The sequence below is a fragment of the Rattus norvegicus genome, chromosome 3, assembly GCF_036323735.1.
Source record: "Rattus norvegicus strain BN/NHsdMcwi chromosome 3, GRCr8, whole genome shotgun sequence".
Taxonomy (NCBI): Eukaryota; Metazoa; Chordata; class Mammalia; order Rodentia; family Muridae; genus Rattus; species Rattus norvegicus.
In genome coordinates this window covers 172,549,184-172,572,538 of record NC_086021.1, presented here as the reverse complement: position 1 = coordinate 172,572,538, position 23,355 = coordinate 172,549,184, and the positions used below count along the sequence as shown (strand labels likewise).

General features: G+C 48.5%; 1 protein-coding gene and 1 long non-coding RNA gene across 2 annotated transcripts; one reads left to right on the top strand and one right to left on the bottom strand.

Moving 5' to 3' along the window:
- Positions 1-2,066: 2,066 nt before the first annotated feature.
- LOC103691964 (uncharacterized) lies at positions 2,067-5,275 on the bottom strand. The gene is made up of 3 exons (XR_591849.4): positions 4,790-5,275; positions 3,995-4,358; positions 2,067-2,732 (listed from the first exon to the last, which is right to left on the bottom strand). It is a non-coding gene; the product is annotated as an uncharacterized LOC103691964 (long non-coding RNA).
- On the top strand, positions 5,248-11,758 carry Fitm2 (fat storage-inducing transmembrane protein 2). Its single transcript, NM_001107799.1, is given in 2 exon segments — positions 5,248-5,549; positions 7,599-11,758. Coding segments are annotated over 2 exon segments (789 nt in total). The 5' UTR covers positions 5,248-5,376; the 3' UTR covers positions 8,215-11,758.
- Positions 11,759-23,355: the final 11,597 nt, after the last annotated feature.

The window sequence follows — 23,355 nt, the reverse complement described above, 5'->3', positions numbered from 1 at the left end:
ACTAGGCAAAGAAACCTGGCTTGGAACAAATTTGTGATAAGGAAAACATTCCTTCTAGGTAGAGAATGAGGCTACTATCTGGTAACTAAAGGTCATAAACTGGGAATGGGCAATTTATTACAGGTGTGAAAACAGAATAAATGATGGACTAGTCTATCTTTACAAGACTTCAAAATAATGAGGCACAAGGCAGATGATTTGTCTCCTGAGAAAACCGTGTTAATTTATGATATGAAAATGACTGCTTTATGAGCTGGAGAGATGGCTCAGTGGTTAAGAGCACTGATTGCACTTCCAGAGGTCCTGAGTTCAACCTAGCAACTACATGCTGGCTCACAACCATCTGTGATGGGATCCGATGCCCTCTTCTGGTGTGTCTGAAGACAGCTACAGTGTATTCATGCACACTAAGTAAATAAATATATCTTTTAAAAAATTATTGCTTTAAACTTATAATGAACCTCTGAAGCTAGTAACAGATAGTGAATGTTTACTCAGGTACTAGTCTTAATGTAAACAATTCTACCGTAATTCCTTAAGTCTTATTGATCTATGACATGAACTATTGCCTTAAACTTACTATGAACATATGGAATATAAAAATGCTTAGAAATGGGCTAGAGAGATGGCTAAGAGGTTAAGAGCACTGACTGCTCTTCCAGAGGTCTTGAGTTCAAATCCCAGCAACCACATGGTGGTTCACAACCATCTGTAATGGGATCCGATGCCCTCTTCTGGTGTGTCTGAAGACAGCTACAGTGTGCATAAGAAGTAAATAAATCTTTTTAAAAATTTAAAAAATGCGTAGAAACCATGTGATCAGTTATCGTGAGATAGCATAAAAAACAAAGAACAACAATAAATCAACAGAGAAGCCTTCTTCAGCTTCATCCAGTATCTGTGTCTCTGTCTTCCTTCCTCCCTCCCTCCCTTCCTTCCTTCCTTTCTTTTTTCTTTTCTCTCTGGTTTATGAAGAGGTAGCATTTTGAGTCAGAGAGAAAAGAGACATAGTAATTAAGCTTTTTTCCTAATCCCCTGTTGCTATCAGCAGGAGTTAGTCACAAGAAATCAGCAGCCTTTGGCCACAGAATAGCAAAGAGTTAAAGAGAGAGGTAATAACCAAAAGACATCAGCTTTTGGCCCCAGTCGCTACCCCTTGCTGCCTTTCCTGGGTACCTGAACTGGATGCTGGAACCTGGCCTGCCTGCTTTCTTGCCTGCCCTCTCTCCCTCCCTCTCTTTCTCTCTCCCTTCCTCTCTTTCTCTCTCCTTCCTTTCTCTCTCCCTCCCCCTCTTTCTTTTTCTCTCCCTCCCTCCCTCCCTCCTCTTTCTTTCTTTCTTTCTCTCTCTCTCTCTCTCTCTCTCTCTTTCTTTCTTTCTTTCTTTCTTTCTTTCTTTCTTTCTTTCTATATAGGGTCTCCTGTACTCCAGGGTAGCCTTGACCTAACTAGGTGACCAAAGATGACCTTGAATCCCTGATCTTCCTGCTTCTACCTCCAACATACAAGGACTGCCGGCAGGTACATGTTGCCACACTTGGCTATATGGTGCTAGACACGGAACTCAGACACTCTGACAATTGAGACCCATTCCAACTCCTCATTTCTGTTCTGAAGGTCAAGGTATGTATATATATATATATGCAGTTTGAGTTACTGCTGCTTTATAATGTAGTTTGAAATCAGGTGGCATAATAAACTTTCTTCTTTTGGCTCATGCCTGCCTTGGCTATTTTTGCTGTTATTATTCCATAGAAATTTTAGGATTAGGGGGCTAGAGAAATGACTTGGCTGTTAAGAGCATTAATTGTTCTTCCAGAGGACGCGGGTTTGATCCCCAGCACCCACATACCATGTGTAACTCTAGTTCCAGGGGATGTGATGACCTCTTGTGGCCACTGGTGGTACCAAGCATACACGTGATGTGCACAGTGGCAACACATACATAGGAAATTTTAGGATTATGTTTTCAACTTCTCTGAAACATGACATTAAAGTTCTGATAGGAATTGTCTTGCATCTTTAGGTTGCTTTAAATAATGTGCACATTTCTAAAAAATTTTTTTTAAAGATTTATTTATTATTTATAACTACACTGTAGCTGTCTTCAGGCACACCAGAAGAGGGCATCAGATCTCATTACAGGTGGTTGTGAGCTACCATGTGGTTGCTGGGATTTGAACTCAAGACCTCTGGAAGAGCAATCAGTGCTCTTAACCACTGAGCCATCTCTCCAACCCCCAATAATGTGCACATTTCAACAACATTAATTCTTCCCATGTGTGAAGAGGGGGCATCTTCCCATTTATTTTCCACAAACAATGCTTCTAAATGAATATTTATATAAAAGACAAATGAAGGCTGAAAATCAACAGTAGGGTGGTACTACTGGGGTCCCTGGTGGAACTGGGTACTTGTTTCCCCCCATCCCCCACCTTGTGTGATACAGATGCCAGAGGTCAGTGAGTTAATGTTAGATGTCTTCCTCAGCTATTCTATACCTTACTTTTTGAGGCAGGGTTTCTTGCTGATCTTGGAGATCTCACTGATTTTGCTAGGATCACTGCTAGCAAACCTCAGGGATCCTCCTGTCTCGGTGTCCCCGGTGCTGGAATTACATAGGCACACCACTGCGCGTGACTGTTTCTGTGGGTGCTGGTGGTCTACTTGGAAGTCCTCTCGCTTGCATGGTGAGCCGTCTCTCCATCACCTGCTTGTAGTCTTCTATCCCCCTCTGGTGGGAAAGGCAAGGGCATTGCAGGTCAATGTCTTAACATTTCAAATTCAATGCTTCGCATGACTATTATAAAATAAACAGTGAGTCAGGGCAAGCTTTTGTTTGCTTGCTTGTTTGTTTTTTTGGAACTAGTTATTGAACATAGGACCTCAAAGCCCTGGAACTCTTCATATGGACCAACCAGCCTGCCCTCAAATTTGCAAGGTTCCCCCCTGTTGTGTTTTATAAAAATAGAGAGAGAGAAAGAATATATTTGGTGGAGGTGAGGTAAGGTGTGGGGGAAGGGGGTGCCTCTGTGGGTCCAAACTGAGGCATCCCTTTCCCCTGAGGGACCAGACATATGATGGTATAGTATAGAATAGAGTTTATTCAGGGCATGGAGAGGGGAGTTGAGGGAGTAGAGACAGAGAAAGGCAGAAAAAGAGAGTACAGGAGTAGAGGCCAGCCTTGAGCATGTGGTGGGAGAACAGGGAAGGGAATGGGGAGAGAGGGGGAGCAGAGCAAGAGCAAGAGAACAAGAGAGGGAGGAGGGGGCAAGCAGCCCCTTTTGTAATGAGTCAGGCACACCTGGCTGTTGCCAGGTAACTGTGGGGAGGAGCCTAGATTAAATGCCAACACCTCCTACCTCCTTCCAAGTACTGAGATTATAGGTGAGGCACACCAGGTTGTTTTAAAAGTTAAATTGAGTTGCGTAATTGAGTATAAAAATCACAGCCTCTCACAATTGGTAGAGGCGTGCTCGATCATGAACTGTCATAAAGTTGTATCTAAAGCTATACATCTATTAGCATAACCGCTTACATGCTGTATCTGTTTCTATGGGCACTCTGTGTGTGTGCAAACAGTGGTTTGCTCATAAATGTTTAATATAATGAGCTCTCCTGAAGAAAATATGTAAGATATACATATATAGATTTATTATAAACTTTCTAAAAATAAAAATATATATAGAGAGAGCAGTGTCTGTGACTTACAGACAATGAAACATACAGCACCTTTTTTGAAGATGAGTGGTCTCCTGGATCTCAGGCTTGCCCTGAACTCACTGTGTGGTTTACTCTGGGGATCATAGTCATGTAGTACCACCACACACGGTTTGTGCAGTGCTAGGCATTGAACCTGGGACTTCATGGATGCTAATCAAGCATCCTACCAACTGAGCTACAGCCCCAGCTCCCACGGTGCTCTTCATCACAAATATAACTCTCCAAAGCTTACGATATTAGCGATTTTACTGGACATTTGTTTCCACGGCCCACCTGTGATTTCAGATCAACCAGGCATTGACAAATGGTGTCACAGCTCCATGAACACAGACGCTGACAGAACGCAGGTCTGATCTGTAGCACACGCCAATTTCCTTCGTGTAAATACTTCTATTGTGGCTGGTTTCAAGCTTCCTGTATGACATCCCAGGAGGGGGAAGAGAGCACAGAGGGGCACCAGGGAGGCACAGTAGACGCAGAGAGGCTCAAGAGCATAGAAAAGCCAGATGCGATGGCACGTGCCTGGAATCCCAGCACCGGAGAGGGAGGCAGAGACAGGAAGACAGCCACGTGTTCAAAACCAGCCCTCTCTATAGAGCGAGTTCCAGGCCAGTCAGGGACATATAATGAGGAGGTCCTGTTTCAAAATAGACAAATGAGAACATAAATAATAATAAAATATAGTGAAATAATTAGACAGTAATGAGATTTTTACCTTGATTTTAACAGTGGCGAAAGTGGCTAAACTCGTGGTTGGGAAGCCCTGATTTTGACACCTGGCTTCATGGACTAGGAGCTGAGCTAAGGGACAAAACACTAGCACCTCATATGAGCTCTACTAACCTCCAGCATCCAAGATTTTTCAGTGAACAACACAGATGTTTCATTCTTACATTTATTTTTTTTTATTTGTTTACCTGTTTTATTTATTTGACGTGTGTGTGTGTGTGTGTGTGTGTGTGTGTGTGTGTGTGTGTGAACAACTTATCGGAGTTGGTTCTTGCCTTTCACAATGTGGATCCCGAGGATTGAACCCAAGTTATTTGGCTTGCCAACAAGTGCCCTTACCTGTCTCAAACACAGGTCGTGCCGGGCGCGGTACTCATGACTTTAATCTCAGTACTCGGGAGGCAAAGTGCAGGGGACCTCTGAGTTCGAGGCCACCCTGGTTATACAGAGTGAGTTCCAAGGCAGCCAGGACTACTCAGAGAAAGCCTGTCTCAAAACAAGTAAATAAGATTTAAATTTAGTAATTAGTTTCCAGTGAAATTTCATCTGAAAAACCCTGTATCTGAACCAATATAAGGAACTCCCAAACTAGCTCTTAAGAACGGTGGGACTCTTGTTTGTATTTTGCAGATAAAGAAAGCGAGAATCCCACAAACGGAGGGAGCAGGTTGCCTAGGCAAGTGCAGCCTGCAAGTGCTTTTAGCACGTAGCTTGGGGGCGATGAGGAGGAAGCCGCGCGGGTGGATGTAGACTTGCACTCTGCAGCGACCCCTTATGGCCACTAGAGGGAGACGCGCCCCTTAGGGGGCGGAGCTTGCGGGAAGCGCGCATGCTCCCAGAGGGATGTGTCGGTACCAGCTCGGGCGAAGGGCAAGACGGTGGCCGAGAAGGCTCCGAGAGGCGGACGGTGGCCGAGAAGGACCGGCATGGAGCACCTGGAGCGCTGTGCGTGGTTTCTCCGCGGGACGCTCGTGAGGGCGGCGGTGCGGCGCCACCTGCCCTGGGTGCTCGTGGCCGCCATGCTGGTGGGCTCGGCCCTCAAGGAGCTGTCCCCGCTGCCCGAAAGCTACCTCAGCAACAAGCGCAACGTCCTCAACGTGTGAGTACATCAGGCTCCGGGCCCCCGCGTCCCAAGAAGCTAGTTGGATGCTGGGGTGGGCGAGTCATTGGGAGGGAGCCCTGTCTTGACAGCCGCGTCCGCGCGCGTGTCGCGACGCTGGGACCTTGGGAAAGCGAGTGACACTCGCATCTAGTATTTGAGCATCCCGATAGGAGGATCGAGTTGCCGGGCGAGTCGGTGACGGGTGGGTTATAAGTGACAGTGGTACAGTACATTGGAGCGGCTATTCCCCCATGCCCAGAGTTAGGCGCTCGCCCCTGTCCTGCTTGGGGAAATGTCACCTTCCTCCTGCCGGCTAGTCGGACACCCCTCTCCTAGGCACTCTGGCAAAAATCCCATCGTTGTCTTAGAGACCACCTCTATACCCACCCACCACGCTGGGAGCTTTTGCCCTCCCGGCCCTATGTTGGTAGAAGCGTGAAACCTTTCGAGCTGGTGACCTTTCTCCTGGATCTCATTGGACTTTCTCAGTACTCTAAAGTGCATGGCAGTTACCCAGGAAAATAACCCCAGCCGACCTCTTTGGGACGTCTCTCTAACTCCATTTATTTCTTTCCTAGTCCTTTAAAAACACTTATATCGCAAGTTTATTGCACAACACTCGGTTGGAGCAATACAGGGAGTTTGAAAAATGAAATTGCTCCTTCAATGCGAACTTAATGCTTCAGATTGGTGTGTCTCCAGCATGGGTAGACTCTGCCTCTCTCTTGTCAATCTACTTCAAACCCTGTTTTCTCTTTGGGGCAGCTGGGTCAGGTTTCTGGCAGACCTTGGCTCTAACAAGGCTTTCCTTCTCAAGTCTGTGAAGGTTTTAGTGATGGGCTCTTTGGGGGGGGGGGGTGTCTGAGAAACTACTGGAACCTAGGGAAGAGGCCCATCTTCGTCCTGGTCTAAGAATAGAGAGCAAGGGTGGTAGTTGTCCCAGGTCTCTTTTATGTGTGCTTTCTGCTCAGATCTCTAGGTCAGCCACCTTTCATGAGCACAGAGGAAACAGACAAGGCAGATGTTGCTTTATCTGGCCTAATGAACCAGGAGCCCAGCAGCCTGGCACGTCCATCTCTGTTGTTTAGGGGTAGTCATGGATTCTGTTTTGTTCCAAGACATGGTGCTGATTAATGAGAGGGAACTGGCAGTGATCCATTGAATCTGGAAGAGATTTTGAGAACAGCCTGGTGTCCTCAGCTTTCCCAGCTGAGGAAACTGAGGCCTGAAGATACCTTAATAAGTAAGAGTCAGAGTTAGGATTCAAACCCTGGTCTTGTAGCTTAAAGGAAAGCTCTTTCTTACAAGACTTAAGGCTCTGTGGAAAAGAACACCAGTGTGGTAGAAAAGACATGGACTTTGGGGCCTTGTAAAGTGTGGCTCAATCTGTTTGAGGTTGTGTGTGTGGCCTTGGCAAAGTTCAGTTTTCTGAGTCCCCCCGAGCCATCTGTAAAATGGGTCAAATGAAGGCCGGCCACACAACTCAGTTGATAGCATGCACACAGGTTTGAACCCCAACACCACACAGAACTGGGTGTGGGACCTATAAAGGCAGGACTTAAGAGGTAGAGGCAGGAGGGTCCAGAGTTCAAGACTCTCCTCAGCTATGTAGACAGTTTGAGGCAGCCTGGGCTATACTTAGAAAAAAAAATGACCCCTTCCTCCTCAGCTAATCATGAATGTGTGTGAACGCATCTGACATTTAATAGACACTCAGTTATTGCTTTCCTGAGAAAGTAGCCCAACAGGAAAATTTCAGGCCCTAGATTTGAACCCCTGATTACCACTGCGACCTCCACTTTGGCCTGACGGATCCATATAGCTGCGTGGTGTCACCTTTACAGAGTTATGGATTAACTAGTTTCAGTACTTAGGGAATAAAGCACGGGTAAGCATGTATGAAGGAATAAAAGAGAGTATGACTGTTTGGATGGACAGCTTTGATAGATTTTAAATAACTTCCCTTGGGAGATTAGATGCTGAAGCATGAAACATGTTTCCCTTCTGCCAAGTCTCTTCTTCACCTACGCTTTCCTCTTCTGTCAGGTATTTTGTTAAATTGGCCTGGGCCTGGACAGTCTGTCTCCTCCTGCCTTTCATTGCCCTCACCAACTACCACCTGACGGGCAAGACCAGCCTGGTCCTGCGGCGGCTGAGCACCCTCCTCGTGGGCACGGCCATCTGGTATATGTGCACAGCCCTCTTCTCCAACATTGAGCACTACACAGGCAGTTGCTACCAGTCCCCGGCCCTGGAGGGCATCAGACAGGAACACCGGACCAAGCAGCAGTGCCACCGGGAAGGGGGCTTCTGGTACGGCTTTGACATCTCAGGCCACTCCTTCCTACTGACCTTCTGCGCGCTCATGATCGTGGAGGAGATGGCCGTGCTGCACGAGGTGAAGACAGATCGCAGCCACCACCTCCATGTTGCCATCACCACCCTGGTTGTCGCCCTGGGCTTCCTGACCTTCATCTGGGTGTGGATGTTTCTGTGCACGGCCGTCTATTTCCACGACTTGATCCAGAAAGTGTTCGGCACCATGTTTGGCTTGTTGGGCTGGTACGGGACATACGGCTACTGGTATCTGAAGTCTTTCTCTCCCGGGCTTCCTCCCCAGAGCTCCAGTTTGACTTTGAAGCAAGATACTTACAAGAAATGAAAGAGAGGGACATAGGGACAGGAGGACAATGGCTAATAGAATCCTCACCTACTTTGTCCAGTGACTGGCTGAATTATCCATCCCATTCCAGAGAGAGCCTTTTCTAGGTACCTTTGGAGTGGGGGACGTCTGGGGAACAAGTTTAGTCCTCAGACTCTGCTGGTGGTGCCACCATGTTCCCAACAGCGCTATTCCTGTTGGATTCTTCTCATCTCTGGCAAGATGTGACCTTAATCTGTTCCCAGAGGGAGGGCGAAGGCTCGGCAGAGGGTCTAGTGGACAGCCTCATCATGTGGGTCAAGGGAAAACCAGGGTTTCAGGGCTCTCTGCTGTGGCCTCCCTGGCTCTTCTTCTCTTTAGAGTCTAGCGGCCACAGTAATGCTGTTCATTTAACAGCATTTCCCCGTGGCTGACTCTGAGATAAGCATTTGTCTCTGGCAGGTTCTTTAGTAAATACCCCAGTGTCTAAAGGACACTTTCTGGCTGTAGCATCCAGTCCTCTGCCTGGAACCTGGCGGTGATTCCCAACAGGGGTCCACGACCCTGCAGTGCCTGGATGATTGTTGGTGGTGGTAATTTTGTTTCTCTGTGTAGCCCTGTGTGTCCTGGAACTCGCTCTATAGATCAGGCTGATCTCAAACTCAGAGGTCGGCCTGTGCCTGCCTCCCGAGTGCTGGATTTAGGTGCACACTGCCTCGGCACGCTCGGATGTTTTCTGTTTTGTTTTTTTTGTTTTTGTTTTTGTTTTTTTCTGTCCACACTGTGTATCGTCCATTATGTGTTGGTTTTTGGAGTGGTAACAGAAAACCCCATTTTCTCCCTTCTCTCCTGAGTGAGTGCTCTCTGGTTTTAATCATTACGACGCCATTTGTTCTTTGTTGGCAAATCCCCGGCCCTACACCTTGACATGTGAAGACTGTTTGGAGGGGTTTTTGTTTTTTAGAACACTAACTTTTTCTAAGACAAATTCTTGGCTTGTTGTATTAAATCCCACCTCATCGGATTGTTCCTCTCTTAGGAATACAACTGGAGCCAGGAGGCGTGGTGCTGCGTGCCTTTAATCCTAGCACCAGGAAGGCAGAGGCAGGCAGATCTCTGTGAGTTTGAGGTTACCCTGCCAGGGGTGCTCTGTGAGATCCTGACTCAAAAAAAAAAAAGAGGGGTTGGGGATTTAGCTCAGTGGTAGAGCGTTTGCCTAGCAAACGCAAGGCCCTGGGTTCGGTCCCCAGCTCCGAAAAAAAAAAAAAAAAAAAAAGAAAGACAGACTAAAACTGAACAGCAGACTTTTATTACTTGATGCATTTTAAGCTGAGAGAGTGATTCAGTCAAGTGCTCATTTGGCTAAGTCTTTCCTGCCCACTGACCGGTGATAGAGGCAGAATTGGGTTTGGGGACCTCATAGGACCATAGGACAAGGGCCACAGCCTAAGGGATTCTTACCTTTGGAGGTTATGATCATTTAGAAGTGAGATAAAATGTCTCCCTCTGACGCAGGAAGCCAGCTGGCATACAAAGCCACCCATGTTACATAGCGCCATGACTTTGGCCCCACCTCTTCTTCCTCATCTCACCAAAAGAACAACCTTAGGAGGCAGCGTTCAGTGGCCATGAGAGTCTTTCTTTGCAGCTCTTCCTGGCTGCTAGCCATCTCGTTCTGTCGCCTTCACCGTGACTGTCAGGATAAGAAGCCCTTTCACCCACATCCTACGTGGCAGGCCTCCAGTCTGATGAGAGGGCCCTTTCCTCTCCTGGGTAATCTCCTTACGCCTGTCACAGCTGAGCCCCTGGCCTTTTGGATGATGATCCTTGAAGCTGCCTTGGTGCCTCCTCCCCAGCAGAGCTGGCTAATGATGTTAACTGATAAGCTTTGGCCTGACTGGCCTGACTGAAGCTCGGGTTGGTAGGCACCTGGTAAATTAAGAGTAATCGCTTTCTTTTTTTAAATTTTAGTATTTTTTTAAATTTTGAATTATTTAATCTTTTGAGCCAGGGTCTTACTATGCAGCCCTGACTGATCTGGAACTCACTATGTAGACCAGGCTGGTCTCAAACTCACAGAGTTCTACCTGCCTGCCTCTGTTTCCTAAGTGCTGGGATAAAAGGTATACTAAGATTAAAGCCACCAAATCTGGCTACTGAGTAATTTTTTTAAATATAATAATCTATTTAAAATATGTATTTTAGGGGTTGGGGATTTAGCTCAGTGGTAGAGCGCTTGCCTAGCAAACGCAATGCCCTGGGTTCTGTCCCCAGCTCCGAAAAAAAGAAAAAAAATATGTATTTTATATCCTGTTGAGCTACAGATGTCAACTTGACCCATTACTATTTAAGATGTGAGATGTTGTCACAAAGGGCACGAAAGGGAGGCAGTAAGGAGTCACCACGATGCTTTGCTGAGTTGACAGTGGTCTAAAAGGATGTTTGACCTTCTGGGAGTTTCCACCGTCTCTCCAGGGTAGGAATGGGCCTGGGGATGATGGGGCTGGTCCCTGGGTAAAGTCTCTCTTTAACAACAGAAGGGACAGGATGCGGCCAAAAGCTCATTGTCACAGAGGCTCCAGGCAGTATTCTTTTTTTTTTTTTTTTTTTTTTTTTTTTTGTGGTTCTTTTTTTCGGAGCTGGGGACCGAACCCAGGGCCTTGTGCTTCCTAGGCAAGCGCTCTACCACTGAGCTAAATCCCCAGCCCCTCCAGGCAGTATTCTTGTGTGGTCTGACCAGGTTTAACATTAAATTGGCAACACATGGGAACTCTCAGTTGCTCAGCGTTCTCTACATGTTTGATGGATTCAATCACACGTGCTTACACTTGATGCTCTACCCTTCCTGCTCTGGGTGGGGTGGTGGGGTGGAGCCAAGGGTTCTGTGCATGCTGGGCAAGCCCTCTATCCCTGAGCTACACCACAAGTTCCTCAGCGCCCTTGCCTTCTCAGGAGCGTGCCTTCCCTCCTGTGTGAGGAAGCATGGCATGGGTGAGTGTTTGGGCTTGGGCAGTCATGAGGTGTGAATGTTAGCATCACCCCCAGAGCACCTGAGCAGTGCAAGCCTTGTTGGCCTTGTCTGCAAAGCAGCGGCCATTCTCTCAGTACCTAAAGGAGATGGCGTGTAGGATGCTGAGCGTGTGCTGCTAGGTTATCTCCCCAGCTTCCTCCTGACAGCATTTAGAGCGTTCTGGCTCCTTCAGAGAAAGTCGAGAAACCAGTATCTTCTGAGGAGACACTCAGAGCCTGGGTCGCTCATGTCATCTTTCAAAGTGTCTGTCGTCCCTTGGTGGTGGCCAACCCGAGGCTTTGGGAGCATCTGACTGGAGTCACTCCATGCATTCTTCTTCACCAGCTTCCGTGCGCATCCGTTACCGTCTGGGTACCAGCTTGTAGTTAGGGAATACCTCATGCCACTGTCACCTACGCACAGTCCACGTGTAAACAAGCAAATTAAAAAGCACTTGAGGTATGGAGTCCACATTCCAGAGTTTGGTGTGTTCCTTTCTGTATGTTTTTAATTTAAAATTTTAACTTCAACTTTTAAAAGGTGTGTGTGTATCTGTGTGTGCATGTGTGTGTGTGTGTGTGTGTGTGTGTGTGTGTGTGTGCTATGTGTATCACATAGGACTTTCAGGTCAAACTCGGGTAGTCAGGCTTAGTAGCAAGTGCCTTTGCCAAGGAGCTATCCTGTTGACCTTAGTTTTAAATCTTTATTTATTATGATCGTGGTATAATGCATGTGTTTGTATACATGTGCCAAAAGCTACATGTGGAAGTCAGAAGACAACTTTGTGGAGTTGGTTCTCTCCTATCATGTGGGTCTTGGGGATCAAGCCACTGAGCCATCTGACCTGCCCAGGCTCAGCCCTATTTCTCGTCCTTTCCTAAGTTGCTCTCATAGAAGGCACTTCGTAGCTGGCGTCTCGGGATGATTCACCTAAGTCCTTTGTCCTAAGTACAGATAGCAGCCTGCTTTATGATAGCAGGTCTGGGTCAGCCAGGCCTCGGAGTTGTTTCCCCTTGGCAAAAAGGAGAGAGGTAGGTCTCACAGACACTGCTGAAGAGCAGTGACAGCCTACTGGGAGAAGGTCACTTTGCAGCCCTGGAGCTCTCCGTGCACAAAACAGCCCACTCACTGTCCGTCTGACCTGCTTGGCATCTCTCGGCAGTGGTGTCGAAAGCCCATTGGAGCGGAGATTAGAATCTCCCCACACTGTTTGGCCCTGCAGCAGCAGGCAACTCTAGCGTCTGCTGCAAGCTGGGTACAGGCTGGACCTCTTCCACTTAGGAGTTTGGACTCAGAGCAGCCCCTTCCTAAAAGCTATATGCTGGGTTACAAAGATGAGGAGAAGAGCCCGGGCCACCATCAAGTGTTCCGAGTGTTGGAGCAAGGTTAGGACCTGGGAATGCTGGACAGAAAACCTGCTAACTAGGGATCCAGAAACAGTCACAGAAGGTAATGTTCCTTGGTCTGAAAGGATGGAGAAGAATCCAAACATTCCTCCAGGAAAAGCAAGGCAAGGCAGGGAGAGCACACACAAAACCATGTAGGTTGTCCCATGGCTTCTGTTCAGAGGGGGAGCCCAGAACATTTTCACAAGCCCTGGAGACTGGGGAAAGACTAAGGAAGCCTTTGTTGGTGTCTCTAGGCATTCCTTGCTTTGATGCAAATGGCTCTGGGCTGCTGTTAGAAAGCCTAGCCTGGGCACTGTCCACCACTGCCTTTCTCTGCTGTTCTGTGATGTTGAACCAGCAACAGTGTCTCTGGGCCTCAGTCTCCTCATCTGATAAGCCATAGGTAGACTGGATGGGTAAAGGTTACCCAGCTAACTCCTGAAACCCCGGGATCCACTCTATTCTCCGTTTCTCTGTTTTGCTTGATGAAAAGTTCCTCCCAAGCTCCTTCTGACTTATTTTAGGAAAGGGCATGAAAAAAAAGCTCACACTTGGGTGGAATGGCAGCTGGCTTCCCGGTGAATGACAGGGAGCAAACTGGGCTGCAGCTGATCACCGCCCACCTCTTTTTCTCCGTGTGGCCATCCGGATGAGTTCTGACCTGAGCACTTGGGCCCATGTGGGCTTTCTCAGCACAGGGAAGCAGACCTAATTCCCAGCTTACGTACCACTGGGAAGTGTTCTAGTAACCACTCGGGAATGTCTGGGGAGTTTTACAGTTGAACACACAGAGCACAGACACTGCCCTGCCTTAGGGAAAGGGTGACAAGTTGGCACCACCTGGACAGATGATGACCTGGCAGCAGTCACACTGAGTACATGCAGATGTAACCCTCTCGAGTAGGGATTGTGCTGCGACACACAGGAAGACAGCTGCCTGCAAAAATGCCAAGAACCCAGATGCTGGTTAGTCACATAAAGGATTGTCATTCCTCATTAATAATTGAACACAGTCACTGTAAAGAATAATGAGTGGTGTGCATGATGCCAACTGCGAAGGCAGAAGATCTGGGCTATGTCCTTGGCCAGGTTAACCTCTAAGCCCGATTCTGGAGTTCAAGCTGTGTTAACAGTGCCAGGTTTCACTCAGCAGGCACTCAGGAGGAGAGGAGCCCAGGAGTGCTGAAATCTGCTGGGCACAGGGGACACAGCATTAAATCAAGAACATGGACTTGCCTTCTCTGAGTGCTGCCAGCCAGGCAGACGTTGGAATGAGTGACCCCTTAAAGTGCATGGACCGTCCAGAGCCCAGTGTTTCTTAGTCAGGACTGAGAAATACTGAGAAGAACAATTTATATGGGGATGGGGGTGGGGGGAGATGTTTAGTTTAGTTTTGTTTATTTTATGTATGTGAGTACACTGTAGATGTCTTCAGACACAGCAGAAGAGGGCATCAGATCCCATTACAGATGGTTGTGAGCCACCATGTGGTTGCTGGGATTTGAACTCAGGACCCCTGGAAGAGCAGTCAGTGCTCTTAACCACTGAGCCGTCTCTCCGGCCCTAGATTTTGTTTTTTGAGACAGGCTCTCACGCTGTGTCCATGACTGGCCTGGAACTCATGGAGCTCTGTGTGCATCATCCTCCTGAGTGCTGGGCTTTAAGGTGTGCACCACCACAGCCTGAGCCAAACGTTCATTTTGGCTCACAGTTTGGAAAGATTTCCATTCACGGCATGGCTGGCTCCATTAGAGGAGCACCATAGCGTCAGGAGCACGGAGAAGAGAGACTACTCACCTCTGGCAGCTAGGAAGGTGAGGAGAGACACACAAAGGGGCCAGTGCCACCCACAGCTCGTGTGCTTGAACTTGTAACCCAAGCACTTAGTAAGTACTCAGGCAGATCAGGAGTTCAGGGTCATCCTCAGATACATGACAAGTATGTGGCCAGCCTGAGCTACATGAAACCCTGTTTCAGAACAAAGGTTCATCCTCTGGGACCCAGGTCTTCACCTTCCACAGTTCTACCACCTCCCTGGGGTCTATTTAGATTTGGAGTCTGTCAACAGATTAAACCATCAAAGCCTTAGGTCAAAGCCTAGTGGTCTGCTGTCTCTGGAACACGCCCACAGACTCTGCTTCCTAATCTCCCAGGCATCTCCTTACCGTCAGGGTTAGCCATCACACCACCCTGATGCTGTCACCACTCAGGCAGATACAATCTGCCCGAAGCGTTTACACAAAAGGAGTGAAGAGTTTAGCCGGAGCGCCTGGGCTCATGCCCCAGCTCCACATGCATACTGGCTGTGTGATGGCAGGCAAGTTCCTTAACCTCTCTGTGACCTGGTTTCCATAGTGCTATGGGGATGAATTCACACTGGAGAAGTCCTTAGAGCATGGCACAGCACTTGGGGCCACCATATGAGTGGCTTCGGATGCATGAAGAGCCCTAAGTTTGCCTTCACTGCTGTCACTTCCCCACAGGACAGCTTCAATTCTGACAGGCTTTCCCGAAGATCAGCTGTGCCAGCTATATGTGGAGGGTCATGTCCCCAAGGTTGAACTCTAGTCTGGAGTCTGGGTTAACTAAAGGTCACAGAAATCTGGGGAGCTGACTTCTGGGACAGCTAACAGGGAAGGACGTTAGATCTCCAGTGCCCACACAGCCAGGGTGAAGTAGGGCCATGTTGAAGGTGCTGACAGCTACAGGGAACTGGGGCTTCCTGATGTCAACTCCCAACAGCTTGCTTTGGGCCCGGGACCATGATCTTTCTCTCTGAATGCTGCCCCTCATTGCCTTTGCTGACAGGTTTGACCACCCAGTGTACATACTCCTGAGAGTCTGAATGACTAGGAGGTGAGCGGGTGGGGCACCAGGGAACTACCTGGATTCGACCTTAGTGTCTAAGAGCAAAGGAATTCCGGTCCTGCCCCAACAGGCCGCAGTAACCAGTTTCCATGCCTTCCGTGCATCCCTGACTTCCGCCTGCACTCTCAGGGAATACCTCAACCATCCAGTACCCCTGTGCACCCCTCAGTTACCCCTCAGGAGCAAGGGTGGGGGAAGCAGGTGGGTCAGACACTGGTTTTCAGCTTGCTTGATTAGAAGCCCTGGACCTGAGGACCAGCAGACAGCATTCCAGACCTATCAGCCGCTCAGCTGTGTGATCCTGGGCAGAGCGCTGAGCCTCTGAGATTCGAATATTGATTTCTGTTGCATTAGTCTTTGCCTGGCTTAATTAAGTCATAGATGGGGAGGGGCTGGAGAGATGGCTCAGCGGTTAAGAGCACTGACTGCTCTTCCAGAGGTCATGAGTTCAATTCCCAGCAACCACATGACGGCTCACAACCATCTGTAATGAAATCTGATGCCCTCTTCTGGCCTGCAGTCACATATGCAGGCAGAATACTGTACATAAAATAAATAAATAAATCTTTAAAAAAAAATCATACATGGGAAGCATAAGCTCTAACATGTTGGGTACAAATAAGAACCATTATTTTTGTTTTTTGTTTTGAGACAGGGTTTCTCTGTGTAGACCAGGCTGGCTTCAAACTCAGAGACTTGCCTGCTCCTGCCTCCCAAGTGCTGGGATTAAAGATGTGCACCACCCCCACCCGTCTGAGAACCACTTTTTATTGAAGATTATCTTTGCTTAGTGAATATATCTCTTGGAAGCCAAAGGACTGTAACACCCAAATGCCCCAGTAAATCTGAAGTCACCGAGTGTTGCCCATTTAATAAATTACGTATCACTGAATAAGGCGAGTGGCTGGCATTTGTCACTTTGGGGGGACAGAGTCTCACTACGCAGCTCTGGGTGGCCTGGAAACTCACAGACACTCACCTGCCTCTACTTCCCAAGTTTTGGGATTAAAGGTGTGCATCACAACACCCAGCTGTCCTTGACTGTTTTAGTCTGGTACCCGACATTTTTTTCCTTTACCTGACATTTAAAAATATTTAATTTTAAGAGTGTGTGTATGTGTGTGTGTGGGTGGTGTGTGTGTGTGTTTAAACGCACGTGGGTGCAGCGCCTGCAGAAACCAGAACTGGACATCGAGCTCCCTGGAACTAGAGTTACATAGGCCCTGGACACTGACCTTGGGTCCTCTGCAAGAGCAATATGCTCTCTTAACCACAGCCATTTCCAGTCCCAATACCTGACGTTTAATATCGTCTCACCTCTGGCCCCCTGACACCTGGACCAAGATAAAAATAACAAGGCTTTATCTCCTCATACACCCACTTGGCTCCATAGCTCAGCTCCACCACTGTGTAAGTCAGCTGTTGCCACAGTGATGCTTGGTAACAACTATCCCCTTCCCAACAAACTCCTTGACTGACAGCGAATCTGGCCAACGGTAGTTCTGCTGATGGACTGTCTCCACCAGCTGAGTCCTCCTGGCTGGAGCTCAGGGAGTTGTGCTTCTCCGCCAGCTAAAGGATTAAAGTTTCCAAAGGGTCCTCATCTCCTAATTTAGGCGTTTGAAGGAAGGATGGCTGATTGGCCCACCACTGCTGTGTAACATGTCCTGATCCTGGCCTTGAACTTGTGGAGCCAGACCATCAGCAGGGGCCTGCTGGCAGGAAGAAAGGTCCACGGAGCCTTTGTCTTAAGCTGCTAGGCTTTTGTTTCCCCTCAGGAGGGTGAGGAAAAAGCTGGCCACCTTGGAAATTCTTCATTATCTAGTCTTGGCCCTTCTCTCTGCCAGTCTGACGGCTGCGGAAGCTAACTCTAGCTCCTCATCATGACTGAGTTTTGGGGGCTTGCAGGGTGGCGCTCATGGCCATGGAGAGCTAAGCCCCAGCCATACAGTCGGAGACAATGCAATGATGGTGGAGCATCAGTCTGGACTGCATGAGGATGTGGAGGAGGGACTTCGCAAGTGTCTGCCACTCATCCTGCTAGTGGGGGGCTTTTACTTCCTGTTAGGACACCTCAGGATTCCCCCTCAGCTCAATGTTCTCTGCCTTCTTTACTCCCCTTAGCACCCACATGGTGCCTTACAACTGTCTGTGATCCCAATTCCAGACAACATGATGTCCTCTTCTGGCCTCAGTGGGCACCAGGCATGTATGCGGTGCACAGGCCTGCATGAAGGCAAAACACCTGTACACAGAAGAAAAAGAAAAAAAGACAGTCCCCCACAGACGTGTCACAGCCTGACAACCCTTCGTTGAGACTCTCCTCCCCCATGATTCTAGGTTGTGTCAAGTTGATAATTAGAACTAATACCACGTTCCTCCCACCCCTGCCAATGAGTCAGCACTTCCCCAATCCCAACAACCGCAGGCAAAGCCTTTGCCTGTCATTGGTTCCCGCTACTGCCCCAGAGTCCCATGTAGTGTGTTCTGCAGCTCCCGCGCTGGAGGCGACCCAGGAGCCTGGCCTGGGGTGTGCCCTGTGTTTGTGGTGATTCTCCTCCTCCTCTTCTGCCAGAGGTTCCGAGCCCACAGCCACACTGCACTTCCGCCCTGCCTGTCTTCCAGCAGATAGAGAAAGAAGGCTTGTACACACTGTCCCCTCCCCCAGTTTAAATCCTCGGGCCCCCCAAGCGGCCACCTTTGCCTTCTCTCTGGAAGTGAAATGGTTAGAGTGTCCTTTCCAGAGCCCCCTCCAAGGGAGAGGCCGGTTCCTACTCCTACTGCTAAGAATAAGAGAGAGCTGTGTCTGGATCTTGATCTGGGAGGCCGCACGCAGCCATTTGTGTGCACTGCCAATGCTCACTGAGAAGTCACAGCGCTGCCAGCTTTGAATGGGCCCCACAGCGGATTCGGGTTGCAGGTTAAGATTCTCTGTCACCCCATGACCCTGCAGACTCGATGGTGTGTACGTTCTTAGAGTAGGCATGTGCTGCGGTCTTCCCAGAAGACCTGAGTAGGGAAATGCTTGTGTCCTGCTATCATTTGGTACAAGCTCACGTTCACCTCTGCAGATAGGAACTATCCTTTTGAGAAGCAGCTTCTGGCAGGCCACTGGGTCCTGGAAGGGACACCACAGCTGAGCACACCAAGTGACTAAACAACCTAAGCTTTCCCTCATGAACCGGTATCAGCCACCCTCCGTCTACCCTTCCAGGCCTTGAACAGTAGCACGATTTCCTCAAGAGAAAGGGAAAGGGCGTGGTGAATACCGCCTGTCCTTCTGCAGCATTGACGTCTCTCTTACCCTACCCCCGAGTTCTCACAGCGGACTGCTTCCTGGCGGTCAGTTGATAGAGGCAGAAGGACCTCTATCCTGATACCAGAGTGGAAGTGGATGGTTGCAGCCCAGCAGGGCAGGCGTTGCAGAGGCAGATGCTTCTAGAAAAAGGAATTCTAAGCAGTACCTCTCAGAAGGTGGCCCATTTCACCAAGATGATCACAGAGGTTTTCACCAAGATGGTCACAGAGGTCCAGAAATATGGCCGCATGCCCATGAAAGCATACCATGCTTGGTGTCTTGCCTGGATGCCCAGGAGAATGGTAAGAGCTGGAAGATTGGAAGCAAGTAGATACCTGTGGAAGGACATGTGGCTGGAGCTCGCACAATAAGCACAGGATGGGAGGATAGTCTGGGCCTGCAGACAGTGCGGACAGCACCACTGTCTGGGACCACTGGACAGGTGCTGTGTTTTGGAGATGGCAGGCATTCTCTTTGCCTGGCTACCCTTGTGCTCAGTCAGTCAATCACTCACACACAGACTGGCCATGGCTGTAGGTTGATGTCATTATGCAGGTGAAGGCAGCTGAGATTAAAAATGAGACCTGTCATTGGACGAGAAGGAAGGGAGGCGGGAACAGAGGTTTTGAGGGAGATGCAGGAGAGAAGGAGCTGGGAGACCATGGCGGCAGATGTTAAGATTCTTCTCTGTGCATAGATAGATACAGGGTATTGATATTTTAAGGGGTGGGTGTGTACAGGATTTTATGCTGTCTAGATGGACAAACTATATCTTATCCATTGGATCAGAGGTTATTGTGTGGTGTGTTTTTTCATGTGGCGACTTAGTTGAGTTCAAGAGAAGGTGAGGTGGCAGGACGCACCAAGCCCGCCACAGAATTGGGATGTGTATGCCTGGTGTGGTAACAACCGGCCAAGGGACCTGTGAGTGAAAGCACAGCAGTGTGGCCACGCTGGAACGGCTCTCAGACTGCCCACGTTAGAGTACCAAGGGGGCCAGCGTGGAGAAGCTGAGATAGATTAGTGCTAGTTCCTATGGCCAGCCAGAGCTGGAACTTGTGAGAGAGTGACTGCCCAGGTCCGAGGGAGCCTGGGAGAGTAGTGCAGAGCCGTACGTGCCAGAATTGGTCACCGCTTTATTTTTTACTGTAACACGTGGTACTGAGCTACAGGTTGAAAATGGACATAAATTAGCCTTCCTCTCACCAAAAGCTGACTTAGAGTTCCTGGGATGACCCCACTCACCACAGACAGGCTAAATCGAATGTCTCCACTGTGGCAGGGAGAGTGCTTTTAGAACTTATTCTACCAGGGGGTGGGGGAGGGTTGCCTTCCCTGACCCACAATGCCCTGTTTCCAGTCTTGCATCTCACTAAAGATCTGATGATATGGCAAGAGAAATGTGGCTAGCTCTAGACCCACACGCTCCGATGCGTTTTCTTACCCAATAGCTGGAGTTGCAGGACCGGGGAAGGCTGCGTTCCAGGGTAGCTGGTGGACACCATAGTGCTGCTACAGTTCTGAACTACAGGGCACAGCCAATCCTGAGTGTGTGCCCCTGCAGTGGAACAGTGGGAAACCCCGAGTCCAGGAGAGCAGAGGTGGACATGGGAGTGTCCACTCCCATGATTACTTGTGCCCCAGGCACAACACTTGCTTTCTGTGATGGGTCATCTTCACTGTCTATTTGATTAGATTTAGAATCACCTGGGAGACACACCTCTGGGTCTGTTTGTGGTGGTCTATCTTCTTCAAGTGTAACTAAGGAGAAAGGACCCACCTTGAGTGTGGGTGGGGCCCTGGGGACCTGGACTGAATTAAAAAGAGAAAGAGGAAGCTAACTGAGTGCCAGAGTATCTCTCTGTCTCTGTCTCTGTCTCTCTGCCTCTCTCTCTCTCTCTCTCTTTCTCTCTGTGTGTGTGTGTGTGTGTGTGTGTGTGTGTGTGTGTCTGTTTGTCTCTCCACAGTATGAACTGCTGCCTCATGTTCTTGTTGCCATGCCTTCCTGCTCCAGCAGATCTCAAAATATAAGCCAAAACAAGCCCTTCCTTCAGTTGATTTCTGGGTATTTTGTTATAGCAATAAGAAATGTAGCTCACTTCCCAGTCTGAAATTTTGTGCTTTGATTATTTATTTATTTATTAACATTTTGTCTCAAGGAGGTCAGAAGAGCACATTCCAGATCCCCTGGAACTAGAGTTGATGGTTGTAAGCAGACGTGTGGGTGCGGGGAATAGAACCCAGGTCCTCTAGAAGAGCAGCAGGTGCTCGTAACTGCTGAGCCATTTCTCCAGCCATGGACTTGGATGGTTTAGAGATTATAGTTCCAAGTGGGAGGACGTCAATGGTGTCATCGAGTTAGGCATTCATTTTGAGCTTCTACTACTGGTACTATATGCAAAAGCATGGTTTGTCTCCTGGCTAGAGAGATTGGTACTTAGTGTTCAAGGCACACTGGGCTGCTCTTCTATCATGATGGCCCAGAAGATAATGTATGGAAAAGGGACGACTTCCACCTCCAACCATAAAAGATCAACAGAAAACCACAGCCACCCAAGGACTACTGGGTTATAAGTCATTTTCCCAGTACACTGCCCCAACTGGCTGGGGCACTGTTAAAACAGACCTGTAGGCAGTGGGCTTGCGTGTGTAGCTTACTCAGGGTGAACAAGGGTGATATGAACCTTGGAGCATGGGAAGGGACTTTTCAGGTGGATGTACATTGGCTGAAGCTTAAGGTCCTGGGAATGCTTCATTTGCAGAGAGGCATTTAGGTGCTTGCTGGGCAGGTTTTTATTGGGAGAAAGGGAGTTGAACCTGTAATTTTCTCAAGGACTATGTGACATTCCTTAGGTAGAGGATATGGGGGAGGGGTCAGGCTCCCCAGATAAAGACAGGCAGAGAAGAAGAAACCCCACTAGAAAAGAGAGTCCTTCATTTTGTTCTGAGCTCAGGGAGCTGTCTGGTCATGGTAGACTATGAACTCAATAGCAGGGTTTCCCAACAATAAAGATCAGTGGTAGCCTCGGGGTCAGTTTCAGAAACCGGTCGGACTTTCTTCCCTCTGTGTGTGTGTGTGTGTGTGTGTGTGTGTTGTGTGTGTTTGTGTGTGTGTATGTGTGTATATGTGTGTGTGAGTATGTGTGTGTGGAGTGTGTTTTGTGTGTGTGGTTGTGTGAGTGTATGTGTGTTTGTGTGTGTGTTTGTGTACATGTGTGTATGTGTGTGTGTTTGTGTGTGTTTGTGTGTGTATGTGAGTGTGTGTATGTTGTGTGTGTTTGTGTGTGTATGTGAGTGTGTGTATGTTGTGTGTGTGTTTGTGTGTCTGTATGTGTGTGTGCATGTGTGTATGTGTGTTTGTGTGTGTGTTTGTGTGTGTATTTGTGTGTGTGTGGTGTGTGTGTGTGGTGTGTGTGTGTGAGTGTGTGTGTGTGTGTGTGCGTGTATGTTGAAGGCAGAGTAGGAGGCTAGTGATGCTTACCCTCACATCTAATGTGTATATTACGTATGTGAAGCAGGATTGTGGATGCTGCAACTAAAGGAGACTCCAGTAGAATCTGGCCTTGCGCCTCCTCCAGAGTCAGGACTGAGAAGGGCTCTGAGGCTCTCATTCTGGGAAGAGGACCATGTCCTTTCATGGGTGTTTACCCCACTAGCACCCATATGATATTGTTCATGAATAGATTATTCATTAGGACTGAGAAGAATCTTAATGGATGCCCAGTATTGTAGACTGTGCTGGGCAGTTTCTGGGTCTGCAAATCCCATCCTTGCCCTGTCTTGACCATGGCTATTTTCATGTGTCTGAATGCTTCGCCTGCCCAGTGCCTGCAGAGGTCAGAAGAGGGTACGCAGTCCCCTGCAGGTGGAGTCACAGATTTGTTGTGAACCACTGTGTGGGTGCTGGGAATTCAACCTGGGTCCCCTTATGAAAAACCAAATGCTCTAAAATTCAAGCCATCTCTCCATCCCAATCTTTTTTGTTTGTTGGTTGGTTGAGAGAAGGTCTCACTTAGTCCAGGCTAGCCTCAGACTCACTACCTGAGGGTAACCTTGACCTTGATCCTCCTGTCTCCACCTCCCAAGTGCTGGGATTACTGGTGTTCAGGCACTGGGGGGGGGGGGGGGGGGAATCAAACCCAGGACGTCATGCATGCTAGGCAAGCACTCTGCCAGCGAAAGCTCATCCTCAGCCCTATTTGTTTTCTTGTAACCTTGCTGAAAACACACACATTTTTATACTTTATAATTTTTTGTAAAATAAATAAAACTATGGGTTTTTTTTCTGGAATAATCTATATTTTCTCGTCTTTGAGCACTTTAACACGTTTCTCCCACTTAGTAATTAGGATGAGGACCTGTGCCATGGTTCACCCCCAAGAGCAAAGGTAAGCAAATGGATGCAAACATACTCTGTAAAGTTAGGTGCCCAAACGAAGTGGATGTATGACTATGCCAGAAGCTTTTGGCTGGAGGCGAGGCTGTCTCTGTCTTCTCTGTCCTTCTGTCCTTCCTCAGCCTCCCAAATGCTAGAAAAATAGTCAGTGACCACCTTGCCAGGTGAGCTTGCTCTCCAGAAGACCCGGATCTGAACCTCG